This window comes from Eumetopias jubatus, unplaced genomic scaffold, assembly GCF_037043125.1.
Source record: "Eumetopias jubatus isolate StellerSeaLion01/CBP00866 unplaced genomic scaffold, mEumJub1_p1.0 scaffold_2, whole genome shotgun sequence".
Taxonomy (NCBI): Eukaryota; Metazoa; Chordata; class Mammalia; order Carnivora; family Otariidae; genus Eumetopias; species Eumetopias jubatus.
In genome coordinates this window covers 129724681-129742592 of record NW_028274808.1, presented here as the reverse complement: position 1 = coordinate 129742592, position 17912 = coordinate 129724681, and the positions used below count along the sequence as shown (strand labels likewise).

Genomic DNA, 17912 nt, shown 5'->3' with positions numbered 1-17912 from the left:
TTTTTCTTAGATTTGTCTCCTGAGGCAAGAGAAATAAAAGCAAAACTAATTATTAGGACTAGATCAAAATAAAAAGCTTCTGCACAGCAAAGGAAACAATCAACAAAACCAAAAGGCAACCTATGGTTGCGTAGGTATCCAATGAAGGGTTAGCATCCAAAATATATAAAGAACTTACAAACCTTAACACCCCAAAACCAAATAATACAATTGAAACATGGGCGGAAGACATGAACAGACATTTCACCAAAGAACACATCCAAAGGGTAATACACATGAAAAGATATTCATCATCACTTACCATCAGGGAAATGCAAGTCAAAACTACAATGAGATATCACCTCACACCTCTCAGACAGGCTAAAATCAACAACACAAGAAACAAGTGTTGGCCAGGATATGGAGTAAAAGGAACACTTGTTCACTGTTGGTGGGAATGCAAACTGGTACAGACACTGTGGAACACAGTATGGAGGTCCCTCAGAAAGTTAAAAATAGAACTACCCTATGATCCAGCAATCACACTACTGAGTATCTACTCAGTAGAATACAAAAACACTAATTCAAAGGGATACACACACCCTGAAGTTTATAGCAGCATTATTTACAATAGCCAAGAAATGGAAGCAGCCCAAGTGTCCACTGATTGATGAATGGATAAAGATATAATTAATTAATATATACACATATATAATGGAATATTATTCAGCCATAAAAAAGAATGAAATCTTGCCATTTGCAACAACATGGATGGAGCTAGAGAGTATAATGCTAAGTAAAATAAGTCAGAGAAAGACAAATATATGATTTCACTCATATGTGGAATTTATGTTTTTATTTTTTTAAACGTAGAATTTAAGAAACAAAACAAATGAGCAAAGGGAAAGAAAAGAGAGAGAGACAAATGAAGAAACAGACTCTTAATTATAGAGCATAAACTAACGGTTATTGGTGGGGAGAGGGGTAGGGGGTGGGTTCAATAGGTGATGGGGATTAAGGAGTGCACCCGTGGTGAGCACCAGGTGATGTACGGAATTACTGAATCACTATATTGTATACCTGACACTAATATAACACTATATGCTTACTAACTGGAATTAAAATAAAAACTTAAAAAGACAAAAAAAATGAACAAACATCCCTTACTCTAAAGGGATGGTTATGAAGAAATTTTGGTCCTTTTATCAAACGTCAAGTGGTTGAAACAGGGTTTTTAATAAAAATGTTGATTTTCAACAATTTTAATGGCAACAAAAGAGCTAGGAATTAAGTATAAAAACGAAGTTTGTTGAGCAAACTTATAATTTCTTTTCACAAAACAAAATACAATATGGTGATTCAGTAGATTTTTTTAAATAATTTAAACATTTAGAGAAGACAGTGTAAATAGTTTGCATTAGATTTAGAAGCAGACTTAACCTCATATAAAAAATTCTCCAAGGGCGCCTGGGTGGCTCAGTTGGTTAAGCGACTGCCTTCGGCTCAGGTCATGATCCTGGAGTCCCGGGATCGAGTCCCACATCAGGCTCCCTGCTCAGCAGGGAGTCTGCTTCTCCCTCTGACCCTCTTCCCTCTCGTGCTCTCTATCTCTCATTCTCTCTCTCTCAAATAAATAAAAATCTTTAAAAAAAATAAAAATAATAAAAAAATAAAAAAAGGCTTTCACTCCTTTAAAAAAAAAATTCTCCAAGACTATATCTGATATAATTGTTGAATTAATCTTTCTCTATTACCTCCATGCAATTGCCAAATAAAAGAAACTCCAATAAAAAATAGTTTGTTTCAATTAAATGAAGAGTTCTATGAAAAACAAGAGCTTCTGCTCTTTTAATAACTCAAGGTAAATAGAGCAATAAAACAACTGCTCTTCATCAAAACCTTATAACATTTATACTCATAAAGCCTATATCTTGCATCTCTTATGTCCATCTATGTAATGTTAGCCTTCTTTCCTTTTTGCCTTACAAACTCTTTTTCTGCTTTTTTCCCAGATTTCAGGAATTTGGGGTTTTGAGTGGTAATTTTTCTCAGGCCCTCTTCTAAGTAAATAGAGACACTTTTTTTTTTTTTTGGTTATGCTTTATGCTTGTGTACATCCTCTCCAGATAATCCCCAGCCCAAGGAATTGGCTGAGCTGCACTGTCAGCTGTTAAGTTGGCAAATGTTATATGCTAGTCACATGATTATAGTACAGATTGCATGTCACCCATTGCAGAAGGCCAATGATTGAATAATGTGGACAAAGCAACTGGATTTTGATAGCAGGTCAGGGAAGTAAGGTGGTCTGCAAGAACAGATACTTACTCTTTAGTTCTGGGCAATGTGGGGAAGCTGAAGTGACCCTAGATTCTAAAATCAGGAAGAGTCCTCAGAAGGTGTTGCTTTATATTTGCCTTTTGCCACTTCTGGGGATATAGTTGATGCCTCCTAACATGTAATGGGTATTCCCAATGCAAAGTTCAATTTAAATGCCAGTGAGAAGCTATACTGGAGATTTCATGTTTTTAAACATTTCCAGAATGTTGATCCTTCAAAAATAGTGAATTGTGAGCTTTAACTTGTCATTTTTTTTCTTTTCCAAGAACATGAATAGAAAATTTTGCTTGAAAAATGAACATTTTATTGTTACAATATCTCAAAGACAAGAGGAAATTTTGATCTTTTTACAGATTCATGATTTTTCTACCAGCCATGAAAGGTTATTTTTATAATATCTAGACCATTCTTTGTATATGTATATACATTAATTTATTTTTAATGCACATAAACTTCACAGTCAAATGCACTTTGTACTTTATCATAATTTCATCAGGTTTTATCATTGTAAGAATAAGTAAATTAGTTACATTACAAAATGACAGAGTGTACTTGTAGCAATGACAGACACATTTTCAAAGAGTACTGTAGGACTTGTTCACCTAGTGGATTATCCAGTCATCTTGAGCCCCTGTGCCCCCTGTTAAGGACTTTTACACTATTTCTCTGTTAATTGACATGCCAAACAAAAGGGTGACAAAACAAAAGGAAGTAAGACCCATTCAAATTGGTAAGATTTTTCATCTAATAAATGATATTCATTTTTAAGGGAAAAGACCTTATAACCAGGATCAAAAAGGATACCTTCCGGCCAACTAATCATAGTATAATATTTTATGTTCTCCCCTAAATGTGCCAGTCTTTCTCAATTTTGTTCATATAGCTTTGTCTGGCCAGAAGCTTTGATCCTTCTCAGATATCTCCCTATCTGTTTACTCAGCAAATTCAAGCTGCTGTTAAAACCCACCTCAAATGTCAAATTCTATATTAAAAAACCTTCCTCCCAACAAGTGTCCTGTTTCTCCTCCTGTGATCTTGTAAAATTTTAGATACATCTCTGCTCTGGAACTGTTTACATTGTGCCAGAATTATTCATTTCCCAGTGTGTCTCTCCACCCCCACCAGCCTATTTAAAGTTCATTAAAATCAGAGAGCCAGTTATTTTTCTTTGTATTATTTCACAGCAGATACTCAATAAATTATTTTGAACGAATTAAAAGGAATTTTGTGTATTCTGTAATTTATTCATTAACTTTGATAATTAGATTTAATTTGGCTTTAAGTCAAAAATAAAATTTCAGAAAGAAAATGCGGCACCAACTTTTCAAATAGATACAGTAAATCCAATCTTTGATCTTAAATACAATCATAAAATTAAAACGATCTAGCTTTGAATTGTACAAATTGTATATCTGAGGAAAATAAATTTATATTATAAAACATTTTGATAAATTATAACATGTTGAAATTAGTTGTGTTCATTATCATGTAACAAATTTCTGTTTATAAGAACCAAAACTCAGAAAATCTCCAATAATAGGAAATTATTTATACCATACTTTCATGAGAAAAAAAATTAAGTAAGCTTTTATCAACATCTATTTTTTAAAGCAGCTTGAAAGACATGTCATTCAGTACATGCAGATTAAATACACTCTCATTTTTTTCTATAACATAATGCATTAAGTTGACAACTGCAACAATAATGAACTGAGATCAAATAGCTAAGGTATAAGGAAAAGATATTTAGATTTTATCATGAGATTATCTAACTGGGAGAAATTCTTTTTCTTGGAATTTTTTAGGTAGAAAACTTCTGGCCTAACTTAAGTTTACTGAAGTCTATATTTCTGAGAAATAAGTAATGGGATGGATCTTGAAGAAATTTTTCTTTTGACATTAGAGGATAATATTATATACTATATAATAGTTTCTCACTTCCCTGCTTTAATACTAATTACAATAATAACATTTATTTAGCACTTATATTATGTAGACCTAATAAACATTTTAGACCAAGTATAATAACCATTCTTCTCCTTAACCATGGAGGTAATTATCTTAAACTTATTTATCCTTATACTTGGAATTTGGAATTTTATATTAAATAATCCTACTCATTGCCTAATGTGGGAGAAGGATGGTATTTACAGCAGATTTATCCCACTGCATTTCTCATAGACAGGCTACTTATGACATTTTTGATACTTTGCTATTGCCAGGGTAGTTGATTGGTACAATGGCTGTAAATATTACCCACATAAAAATCATCATGGTCTTGCTGCTTAGCAGGATTTTCCATGGTGTTCTCTGGAACACTGGTTTCACTCAATCCTAGTAACTACTGAAATAAGGTCAAATAAATTTGAGAGGTCCTGGATTAAACCATATTATGAAAATTTCTTTACTATGGAATATCTCAGATTCTTCAGTATGCTAAAGAAGACATGATACACAAAGTTTCTCAATATTATTAAGCCAGGGAAACATAAGGTGACTACTGTGGCTACTGTTCTTCAGAAAACAAAATGCTGCCTTATTGTACAAACTTCAGTAGTGTACACGTACACGCACACACACACACACACACACACACACACACACACACACTCATTGTGGAGAGGATAAAAACTCTGACTTTGTTAACAGTTAGCCTTGCAGTCCATCTCCCTAGTTTTCATTCAATGATGTTACTAGTTGTATTCTTTAATTTTTACCACAGGCTCTAAATCTGGCCACAAGCTTATCTGCTTTCTAAACCACATGGATTCTTCGACTATCAAATGGAACACCATTAATCTAGCTAGGCTCTTCAGATAGTACAGTCTCCAACTGTCTGCCATCCAGGTCTTATTCAAATCATGCTTAATAACATCATATTTATAAACAGTCCCTAGAAGTCAACACAGTTCATGTACTTGCCTAGTTCTGGGCATTGCGTATCGATTGGATTGCAACAGAGCAAATACAAGCAGCATACTTTAATCTACCTTCTAGCAGAATCAGTTTCAAAGGTTCTATTTTCATTTTGTGCCCTCATTTATTTTCAAAAGTATATATATATAAAATAGTCATATGAAATATTTTTCTCCACTAGCTGTAAAAATGTTCAACATTTAGTGTGTATTATACAGGTGTTAGGATAGATAACACCTGTATAATACACACTACTTAATTTCATTATTCTAGGTATTTGTGCACATTAATTCTCTTTATTCTTTTACAGATGAGGAAACTAAATCACAAAAGCATTATGAATCCTGCAGAAAATCACATAGCTTGTAAATGGTAAGCAGAAATTTGAACCAAGGAAGTCTGGCTCCAGTGTTATGGTATCAATCACAAAACTGTATTAATACTCCCATTTGATTTTCTCCATTTCCATTTTATAATTCAGTAATAGGAAGACGGTATTTTTCTGAGACAATTTTACATTTACTGCTATCTGATCATACGAATTATATTTCTGATTATATATCCTGTTTTACCCCATCTGTCAAGCAGCTTGGAATACATACAACATGAAACTGAATCACGGCAAGTCTCTGGGCTCTTAAGATTATTAAATTTTGGTTCTCCTTTCATTTTTCTATCTGTCTCTAACATATTCCTCATCATCACCACCATAATTTTCATTTTCGATATTAATTTATTGCAATCTTTTTATAAACCTATTCAAATTCTTGGTAAAATCATGCCAAATAGATATAAATACAATAAATACTTCACAGATCATTCCAAGGGTGTTTCTTAAAATGTTTTCTGAGTCATCAAGGAAATGTTATACTGAGTATAGTTTAATGTCAGAATGCTTTATTACACTGTACAGAAAATTTGACATTAATCCTTTGAAAACTGGCAATTCTTATACTTAATTTATGGTAGCAGTTTGCCAAGACATAATGTTTCAAAATATTTAAATGTGATATTACCATAAATTAAACATATCCGGTCAATTCAGAGGCATCATTCTTGATAGTGGAATATATTGTTTTATTTATCTATAATAAATATTTACTTACTTAAACCATTTAATAAAGAATTAAAGTTAAACAAAGCTGATATTCCCTTAGAATACTTCTCTAGGAACACAGTGGCTGTTTACAATTACATTCTGAATGATTAATGCTTACTAGATATTTTCAATATCATTCTTGGATATGGGCCCCATGGAGCTTACCTGTTGTCACACCATGAACCACTCCTTCCTTGGTTTTGGAGCCTATAAAAACAAATTCAAAACATAAACATAAGTCTCAAACTGGCCTTATATTACTGATTAGCTAGTTTTAAATACAACTAATAAAAAAAAAAGTCTCAATCTTTAGAAGCCCATATAGAAAAATATCCTTAGAGGGCATAAAATCTAAAATAAGGAATTCCAGTAATCATACAACAAATAGAAGAAAGCAAAACTAGCAGGAGGTTCTTTCCAATTAAAATTTTAACCCACAATGATGAGTTATTTTTTTAAGTTTTCACTTTAATTCCAGTTAGTTAACAGAGTGTTATTAGTTTCAAGTGTGCAATATAGTAATTCAACATTTCCATGTGTTGACAGCTGCTATAAACACTGGGGTGCATGTATCCCTTTGAATTAGTGTTTTTGTATTCTTTGGGTAAATACCCAGCAGTGCAATTGCTGGATCATAGGGTAGATTTATTTTTAACTTTTTGAGGGACCTCCATACCATTATCCACAGTGGCTGCACCTTCCAATGATGACTTTTTATCCCCTTGTGTCCCTCTTCAATAATGGATTTTGCCCAGAAATAAACCCACACTTATTTGGTCAATTAACCTACAATGAAGGAGGCATGAATATACAATGGGGAAGACAGTCTCTTCAATAATCAACTTAGGGAAAAATAAAAGGGGAGATAACACTGGGGCTGGGTGGGAAGATGATCTTAGGTTCAGAACTGTAGAAGCTACACTAAAGTACAGGAGAGCAGAGAGATTAGTCAACCCATGAAACTCAAGTAGAAGGGAAGAAAAAGAAGAAATTAACATTCACTGAACACCTATTATGTAAAAGCCATTTTAATATTGTTTAATCCATTTATTATAGGTGAATTATGCCCACTTTATATCTGAAGAAATTGCAATTCAAAGTTAAATGATTTGCCTAAAGTCACACAGGCAATAGCTAGCTATTGATATCAGTATTAGCATATTGATATGACCCTAAACCTATATGCTTTCCACTAAGCCAAGCAAACTTTTAGGAGGAATACAGCCTTTATACAAATAGCTCATTAATATATATTAAAACTAAGTTTAACAATTTTATTCATGAGCTCTCTAATGTTGGATTTTTTAGTGTGACACTAGCTGTTTTTTGTGTTGGGTCTTTTTTTTGAGAGAAAGAGAGAGCTGGGAGGAGGGGTAGAGAGAGAGGGAAAGAGAGAATATTAAGCAGGCTCCACGCCTGGTGCAGAGCCCGATGTGGGGCTCAATCTCACGACCCAGAGATCATGACCTGAGCCAAAATCAAGAGCCAGATGCTTAATCAACCTAGCCACCCAGGCACCTCTACACCAGTTTTTTAACTAATTTTTTTTTTTTTGGAGAAAATAACAGTGGATAGGAGATTCATTTGAAAACTACCCTGTAAGTCAAATAATCTATTTCTATCAGACATAGAAGAATATAAGGAAATGAGGGCATAAAAACTGAGAAAATATTTAAATCTATTTTTGGAGATTAAACTAGGTACTAATCCTCAGTTTAAAAATGCACTGGTTTAAAAAGCTTTCCTAAGCATGTTAGAAATAACAGTAAACACTTTAAAACAAAGGAAAAAAGCATTAGGGAATCTCAGGTTCCCCATCACTAAGACGACTACACAGGATTAATTAAATAATCTCTAAGAACTGGGTCCTTAAACTGGAGAGTGCAGCAGAACCAGTCAGGTGGGAGTGCTGGTTGAAAATACTGACTGTTGTGTCAGAGTCTCAAATGTTCAGGAAATACCAGGTACAGATATTTGCATTTTCTAATAACCCTCATGATCTAATTCTAATTCACGGGTCAAATTTATAAAACACTGGTCTTAGATGGCTTCAATTTCCAAATTTATTTAAAATTTAGAAGCATATATCCATGATTTCAATAATATGATTGCTAAAATGACCTAAATGAATATACAAGACTATGTTGAAAATGTTTACTAAATATTTTTATGAAAATATATAAATAAGGCATTAAGTGAAATTTGGATGCATATTTAAACTTTTTTACTAAACAATCAAGAAAAGTATCTATGTTTAATAAAACAATTTAAATATAGTTAAGAAGTTTCCATTTGAATACATTTAAGGACCTCTGATAAAAATAAAACATATAATAAATGATAGCATTGTAATTAAGAATATGGGTTTTGCCCAGAAATAAACTCATTCTTATATGGTCAATTAACCTACAATGAAGAAGACATGAATATACAATGGGGAAGACAGTCTCTTCAATAAGTGGTGATAAGAAAACTGCACAGCTACACGTGTAGCAGAAGAGTGAAACACTTTCTTACACCACACACAAAAATTAATTCAAACTAGTAAAGACTGAAGTGTCAGACCTGAAACCATAAAACTCCTAAAAGAAAACATAGGCAGTAATCACTTGGACATTGACCTTAGCAACATATTTATGCACATGTCTCCTGAGGTAAGGGAAATAAAAGCAAAAATAAACTATTGGGACTACACCAAAATATAAAGCTTCTTCACAGCAATGGAAGCCATCAACAAAATTAAAGACAACTTAGTGAATGAGAGAGGATGTCTGCAAATAAGATATTTGATAAGGGGTTAATATCCAAAACATATAAAGAACTTATACAACTCAGTGCCAAAAACAACAAATAATCTAATTTAAAAATGGGTAGAGAACCTGAATAGTCATTTTTCCAAAAAAAAATACAGACAGCCAACAGACACATGAAAAGATACTCAACATTACTAACCATCATATAAGTGCAAATTAAAACCACAATGAAATATAACCTCATATCAGTCAGAATGGTGAGTATCAAAAAGAAAGAAATAAGGGTTGGTGAGGATGTGGAGAAAAGGGAACCCTCATGAACTGTTGGTGGGAATGTAAAATGGTGTAACTACTTTGGAGGTCCTTCAGAAAATTAAAAATAGAAATACCATATGATTCAGTAATTCTACTATTGAGTATTTACCTGAAGAAAATGAAAACATTGAATTCAAAAAAACATATGCATTCCTATGTTTACTGTAGCATTATTTACAGTAGCCAAGATATGAAAGCAACATAAATGCCCAATGATAGATGACTGGATAAAGAAGATATGGGGTGTGTGTGTGTGTGTGTGTGTACACAAATGGAATATTACTCAGCCATAAAATAGAATGAGCTCTTATCATTTGCAACAACAACATGGATGGACAATAGAGGGTATTATGTTAAGTGAAATAAGTCAGATGGAAAAAGACAAGTACCATATTATTTCACTTATATGTGGTATCTAAAAAACAAAACAAAAAAAACAAAAATAACAGAAACATAAAAACAGAGAATTGGTGGTTGCCGGAGGGGAGGTGGGTGAGGGATGGGTGAAATAGGTGAAGGGGATTAAGAAGTACAACCTTGTAATTACAAAATAAATAAGGGAACATACTTGGCATTATATAAAGAAAACTAAATTGTTTTGCTTTTCAATTGGACTCTAAATTTATAATTTCTAAGCCATTTGAGATAATTGTTATTTATTAAATTGAAGTATATAGACTGAAAATTTGTATACAAACAAATCACAAAAAAATCATAAAATAACACTGATTCTTATGTAGTTCCTCAATTAGTTAAAAGATAGTTGCCAAAAATATAATATTATAAAGGAATGAGATTACTTTTTTCATTAGGCTTAAGAAAACAGTGTGCTAAATATCTTCAGCCATATAGAAGTTAGAAAACTTTCTATAGTCACTTCCAATCTTTCACCCCAGTTATTTGTGAGTTTTGTAATGATGAATGAAAAGATAAAAAGAAAATATGTTGGCAAAGCAATTATTCTGTTGGACAGCTTATTTGATAATAATAACCATGGCTCCTATATATAAAAGTGTGCTTTACAAAATCCTCAACAAAATATTAACAAACCAAATCCAACAATGTATAAAAAGAATTATACTTCATAACCAAATGGAATTCATGCCAGGTATGCAAGTTTGGTTCATTATTCAAAAATTAATTAAAGTAATCCATCACATTGACAGGATAAAAAAGACAAATGATGTGATCATATCAATAGATGCAGAAAAAACATTTGACAAAATGCAACATCTATTTGTGATAAAAACTTCTGGTAAACTAGGAATAGAGGGGAACTTCCTCAACTTGATAAAGAATATTTACCAAAAAACCTATAGATAACATCATATTTCATAGCAAGAAACTAGGGCTTTCCTACTAAGACCAGAAACAAGGCAAGCATCCTACTGGAAATCCTAGCCAATGCAATAAGATAATAAAAGGAGATAAGAGGTATACAGGTTGGGAAAGAAGAAATAAAATGATCTTCATTCACAGATGACTTGTATGTCTATGTAGAAAATTGTAAAGAATCAACAATGACAAAAAAAAACACTAACTTTTGTAAGACTCTTGGATACAACATTAATAAACACAAGTCAATCACTTTCATATATACCAGCAATGAACAAATGGAATTTAAAATTTAAAACACAATAAACTTATATTAGCACCAAAAAAGAAAAAAAATACTTAGGCGACATTTAACAGAATATATCCAAGATCTATATGAGGAAAACTACAACGCTCTAATGAACAAACACAGAGAATTAATAAAAGGAGGTATATTCTGTGTTCATGGATGGGAAGACTCAATGCTGTCAGTATGTCAGCTCTTAACTTGATCTACAGTTCAATGCAATCTTAATAAAAACCTCAGCAAGTTATTTTGTCAATATAAACAAACAGACTCTAAGTCTATGTGGAGAGGCAAAAAGCCGCGAATAGCCATGATGATATTGAAGTATAAAATCATAGGTCTGACACTACTTGCCTTTTAGACTTACTATCAAGATATAGTAATCAAGACAGTGTGATAATTGCAAGAGAATAGACAAATAAATCAAAGGGACCTTATAGCGAGCCTAGAAATAGAACCACATAAATATAGCCAACTGATTTTTGACAAAGGAGTGAAAGCAATACAATAAAGCAAAGACAGTCTTTTTGACAAACGGTGCTGAAACAACTGGACATCCACATGCAAGAAGAAAGGAGAAACAAGGAGAAGAAGAGACAACAACCCTTCACAAAAATTAACACAATAGGGATCATAGACCTAAATGCAAAATACAGAACTATAAAACTCCTAGAATAACATAGGAGAAAACCTACATGGCCTTGGATATGGCAATGACTTTTAGATATAACACCAAAAGCACAACCCATGAAATAAAGAATCAATAAGCTGGACTTCATTAAAATTAAAAATTTCTGCTCCGTGAAAGGAAGTGGGGAGAATGAAAAAAGCTACAGACTGAGAGAAATTTTTGAAGAAAATATGTCTAAAAAGGAACTATTATCCAAAATATGCAGAGGACTCTTAAAACTCAACAATAAGAAAACAACCCAGATTAAAAGACAAGCCAAATACCTTAACAGATGCCTCACCAAAGAAGATATATAGATGACAAATAAGCTTATGAAAAGATGCTTCACATCATATGTCATCTGGGAAATGTAAATTAAAACTATCAGTTACCACAACACACCTGTTAGAATGATCAAAATCTAGAATATTGAAACTCCAAAGGCTGACAAGGATGTGAAGCAACAAGAACTGTTATTCATTATTACTAGTGGGATGCAAAATGGTCCAGCCACTTTGGAAGACAGTTTGTCAGTTCCTTATAAAACTAAACATATCTTTACCATATGATCCAGCAATAGTGATCCTTGGTATTTACCGAAAGGAGGTGAAAGTTTATGTCCATTCAAAAGCCTGCACATGGATGTTTATATCAGTTTTATTCACAATTGCCAAAATTTGGAAGAAGCCAGGATGTCCCTCAGTAGGTGAATGGATAACTGTGGTACATCCAGACAACGGAATCAGTATTTAGTACTAAAAAGAAATGAGCTATCAAGTCATGAAAAGACATGGAAGAACCTAAAATGCATATTACTAAGTGAAAGAAGCCAATCTTAAAAGTCTACATAGTGATGATTCCAGGTATATGACATTCTGGAAATGGCAAAATTATGGAGATAGTAAAAAAAGATCAGTGGTTGCCAGGGGTTGGTGGAAGGAAATTAATAAGTGATATACAAACAATTTGTCCTAGGACAACAAAAGTATCTACATATACTATAATGATGGATACACTTCATTATATATCTGTCCAAATGCAGAGAATGTATGATATGAGGAGTGAAACTATGGGTTTTGGGTGAATATGATGTGTCAATGTAGGTTCATTAATTTTAATAAATGTACCACTCTGGTGGGGGATGTAGATCGTGGGGGAAGCCATGCATGTGTGGAGGCAGGGGGTATGTGAGAAACCTCTGTTATTTGCCTGTCAATTTTGCTGTGAACCTAAACTGCTACAAAAAATAAAAGTCTTTAATTTTTTTTAAGTGTGCTTTATTACTCACATGTTTTGTTTTATTATGACATTCTCACAAAAACTCTGCAAGGTAATTGCATTTATCTAAATCTTATTTTTACAAATGAAGGAAGTAAAGCTCATAGATGTTAGGTAACTTTTATCGTATTCTAAGAGCAATAAATGATGTAGCCTAGACTAGAATTTAAGTTTGTGTGACGTCGTCTATGTTCTCTCTACTTTTCCAGGAGTCAGCAAACTGCAGCTTATGGGCCAAATCAACTCACCACCTATTTTGGTAACTAAGGTTTTACTGGATCACAGCTAATTATTGTCTATGGCTACTTTCACACCACAACTGCAGAGCTGATTAATTGACCCAGAGATCTTATGGCCTAAAATATTTATTGTCTAACGCTTTACAGAAAAAGTTTATCAACTCCTGATCTAATTACTCTCTCTTCTCATGGTCAGTTTTCATCCCAAACCCTGTGTCTGAGTTCGAATTTTAACTATCCTTCAGAACACAAACAACCAATAAATAATTTATAGAATGCACTATGTGTTAAAAAACCACGATATACCACGTTATTAAAGAGGGCACATATTGAATGGAGCACTGGGTGTTATATGCAAACAACGAATCATGGAACACTACATCAAAAACTAATGATGTGAAGTATGGTGATTAACATAACATAATAAAATTGAAAAAAAATACAATATATATTGAAGATGATCTAAAAATACACATGACATGTAAACAAATTATGATTTTATGTAATGGCAAATAATAGAATATCAAAAAAATAAAATCATTATATTTGCCTAAACACACAGTTGACAATGAAAACAAAAAGTTTTCCAGATGATAAAACCTATTTATTACATAGAAAACAGGAATGTATTAAATTAATATTCAATAGTTTCTGGACTCACTACCAACTAATAGAATAAATATTAGCATCCTAAAAAAATCTTTAAAGTTACTAAATTATAAAATAATGGAAATCAAAGAATCGTTGCAAGCACACACTTGCACAACTTAGAAAACTGAGGACAAGTATAAAGATATCGATTATCTGCACATCACTGATTCGGTATTCCAAATTCCCTCTAAAAAAGATATAATTCACAAAACACTTGAAATTAACTGGTCATTTTTTCCTCTTGTAACACTCTTTAATTCAATGATTTTCTGAAGATATGTCTTAAGAGAAAGAATAATTTAACTTAAGATTTGTAGCAAACTCAGCCAATATAGAGCCTATGAGCAATGAGAAAAAAAATAATATGAGAGGCATTCATAAAAATTATTCCAAGTCTAACTCTTTTTCAGTGCCTCCATGTTGGAGAGGCAGTGTAGCTGTCTTTCACGCACAGAGGCATAGTGCCTTATGCCACCCAACAGGTTCATCCTCCATCTTCCTGCCCATCCTGGGCTCCTGCTGCTCCAGCTGCCACCAGAGAATGTGCAAGAGCTCAGAGCAGCAGAAGAGAAAGAGGAGAGGCAGAATGAGCAGAGGGTGAGTGTATGCATGTGTCTCTGTGGATGAGTGTTTGTCTATGTATGTGTCTATTCCTTCCCCAAAGACTTTGAAGTGAATTGTAAAGTAACACCCAACCTAGCACAGTTCAAGGTAAGAAAAAAGAGAGTCAGGATCTGCATGAATACTACAAAGTGGCAATTTAGGAACAAGTAGAAAAGATAAGCATCAATCTCATTATTTAGTACATGTATCATTTGATAAATGAATTATATATATCTCTGAGATATTAGCAACAGCCTTCAAGCACTTTTTCAGGCAATTAGTCTTCAGTTTACCAAGTGGTCACAAGGATGAACTCTACCAAAGACTTTTCTGTCCTCTCCTTTTTAGGGCCACAATAGGTCTTTTTTATATATCCCAGGGCCATATTGAAGTCTTATTTTAAAATATGAATACACTAACTTTTGCTAATATTATTCATGATGATTAAAAAAAATCAAAGGCCCATGAATGACTTTGACTTTCACTTCTTAAAAATATTCTTAATTATTTTTGGAGACTGAGTTTTAAAAACTTTTTATGAATTATAGTCCCTTATGCACAGAAGCATTCATTTAAAAAGTCCAAAGTATTACTGAAAAATTAAATATTCTGAAAAAAAACAAAAGGTTATCCTCACTTTTTACTATTAGCTCAAATATACACATTTATCTACCCACACAGTCCTCTGACTCAGTTTACCCTTTTGACAAGTGATGATGCAAAAATGAATCAAGAAATACCAGCATTTAGAGCATCAATCATCCTAACCCATCAGTCATAAATAAATATCAAGATGCCATGTGGGGGGCTTACCTACCTACATAGAGAACACCCTCTTTTGTCTTTCCTGCTGCCTCTGCCACACCCTGTTTGGTTTTTTCAGCAGCAGCCACGACTCCTTCCTTGGCCTTTGAAAGTCCTTTCATGAATACATCCATGGCTAATGAATTCCTTTACACCACACTGGAGAACACAAAATATAATTTCAATGAGAACTTTTACATCAGAAACTAATGATGTACTGTATGGTGACTAACATAACATAATAAAAATAAATAAATAACAACTTTTGGGTAGAATAAAATAAAATGAGAACAAACCACTGAAAGATCAGTACAACTCCCAAAAGTGCGACACTCTTTTACTTAGACTCTTATTTCAACCACTGGACCAAAAAAAAAAAAAAAAAAGCCTTTTTTTTTTTTTTAGCTTTTGCATTAAAAATTTAGCATCCCTCATCCATCTTGGCTAGTAAAAGTCTAGCTGCCTAAACGTGGATTAAGATGAATCATCTGAGTTGTGCTTACTGTATCTTCGAAGGGTAGTTACATGAAAAGATGGACCCCTCTTTCAACTTCCCAGAGTCCAAACGGTGACAAGGTAAGTTAGAAGTACGTTTAAAAGATCACAGGAAAAGAAAGGGAGCTGGAGGCATGGGGTCAGGTCAGTCTTAAAAATGAATCTCAGAAGAGGGCTAACTGGTTGATCACCAAGAGGGGCGGGAAGAGAACTACTCACTCTGGGTGTGGCTCAAGCTCGAGCCCACACGCACCGGCCCTAATCCACGCGACCAGCCACCCCCGCCCCCAGCTATCTACTCGGAGCAGGCGCCTGTGCACAGCCGGGAGCAGTCTCCTGACTCGCGCCAGCCACCCGAGGGGGCGTTCTCCGCGCGCGCGAATTCGCTACCCACCCGGCGCCCGCACCTGTTAACCCCTTACCACCTGTTGACCTGCCCTCCCAGCACTTCTATTTAATGATCTGCCAAATACAGCTTGCTTGCTTACTTCATCGAGAAAACGCAGAGGGCGGACTGGGGGATTTAAGGTAAAAGAGAAATAAAAGTTGGCTGCTCACGCTCCATCTAGTCTTCTCGCGTTTCCCCAGGAAAAAGCGTATCCCAGAGAAGCAGCGTAACCTCTCAGCCTTTGGGGACGAGAAGAACGGAATTATCGGATGCCAGAGGAAAGCCAGGTCAACTTACTTTCCTCAAGCTCACTGAGGAGATAAGCACCCACCTCCGAGAGACTCGACACAGCGGGTCCTTATTGCAGCAACAACCTCCCTCCCAGAAGCCCACGACTCCTCTCCTCCCGGGTTTCCTCCAGTATTGCCAAAGCTGCCCGTTTAGATCCATAGGTACTTACCTGGGTCCCTCTGATCCTCACAACTACAATTCCTCTCAACCACCCCCTTACAAAAAAAAATTTTTTTTAAACAATTCCCAAATATTATTTAAATGGGAAGAGGGAGAATAAGAAACGCACAGGAAGGGAGGAGGCAGCGGCAGGGGAGGGATGGTCCCCAGAGGAGGCTGCTGTCAGCACAACCCGGTGATGAGAGGCTGGGGGCGTGGGAGGCAAACCCACGAACCTGTCGTCGAATTGCCACGCCCCGTCCCCCGCACAATTGGATCCGAGAGAAAGAGACAGAAGGTCGGAAGGGAAGGCAGGGAGAGAGCGCGAAGGATGCTAAGGGCCAGGCTCGGTCCTCGGGTCTGCTCTAAAGCCAGCACACACCTCGCCCCACGCTGCCGCGCTCGGTTTCTCACCCCCTCTCTCGGGTCCCCTTCTTGTCGTCGTGGTCTTCCTCCTCTTCCTCTTTCTCCTCCTCCTTCTCCTCCGCTCACCGCCCCCGCAGCTGATTTGTCAGCTCCTCTCCCCGCCCCTCTCCCGGCGCTCGCTGCTTCCCCAGCCGCGTGCACTTCACTCCTTTACTCGGATGGGGATGGGGGCGGGGGGAGGCTGTACCTCCAACTCCAGCCACCAGCCTGGGCCTGGGGGGCGGGGAGGTTGGGTATTCTGCGCTTCACCCCAGGTTCAGGATCAAGGAGACTCTTGTGGCGATCTGGACCTGTTAGCCTTAGGCTGATGTTTCTCCGTCTTTCCCATCCCCCCTCCTTCGCTGTCTCCGCCCTTCCCTCTGGTTCCTCACGGGACCCCCTTGTCCGAGCCACCCTAGTGGAGTGGAGGTCTGAGGGATCGACCACCAAAGATAGAGCCATCTTCTTGGGAGGCTACTGAAGGAGGCAGGCAGCTCAGGAAAGATGCTTAACCAGTACTACCAAGAGCACGTTTCCCTCGGATCGCTGAAATGTTGATTAACGATGGTAGGACACGATGTGAAGGATGGCTTTGTTCAAATATCACTCAGATTTTCGTAACCTCTTAACCTCGGATGAGCCCGAAAGGGTCCGCGGATGGAGAGAGTAGGAAGGCAGAGTTAGAGGTTGAGGCAGGAAGGAGCCTCTTCGAATCTTCTTCCCACCCCACAATCACCATTTTCTTGTCCACCAATCAGCTGTTGCCAGACGCCGACTTTTCCCATCGGTGGAACATGGAATAAATATTCCCCAGCCGTCGATACCAGGCGGTCTTAAGGTTTTCATTCTCGAAATGGAATTTACTTTCCACTCTCGAGTGCGTGAGGGAGGAGACGAATCAGCTTGGTT

The 17912-nt window shown here is 35.6% G+C and overlaps 1 protein-coding gene and 1 pseudogene across 6 annotated transcripts in view; one reads left to right on the top strand and one right to left on the bottom strand.

The window, feature by feature from the left end:
• Nucleotides 1-17091, bottom strand: part of SNCA (synuclein alpha) — a 144591-nt gene extending 127500 nt beyond the window's left edge. Inside the window, exons 1-3 of one of the 6 annotated variants that reach the window (XM_028117774.2) lie at nucleotides 17013-17091; nucleotides 15279-15424; nucleotides 6497-6538 (exon numbers count right to left, since the gene is read on the bottom strand). In XM_028117774.2, coding sequence (XP_027973575.1) covers nucleotides 6497-6538; nucleotides 15279-15399 — 163 coding nt within the window. In that variant the 5' untranslated portion in view covers nucleotides 15400-15424; nucleotides 17013-17091. Of the gene's footprint in view, nucleotides 1-6496; nucleotides 6539-15278; nucleotides 15425-16248; nucleotides 16270-16608; nucleotides 16691-16728; nucleotides 16792-16834; nucleotides 16934-16980 lie in introns of those variants that run through there. The other 5 variants (XM_028117773.2, XM_028117777.2, XM_028117776.2 and 2 more) reach the window with 5 other exon arrangements.
• LOC148164890 (uncharacterized) lies at nucleotides 16759-17422 on the top strand (annotated as a pseudogene).
• Nucleotides 17423-17912: the final 490 nt, after the last annotated feature.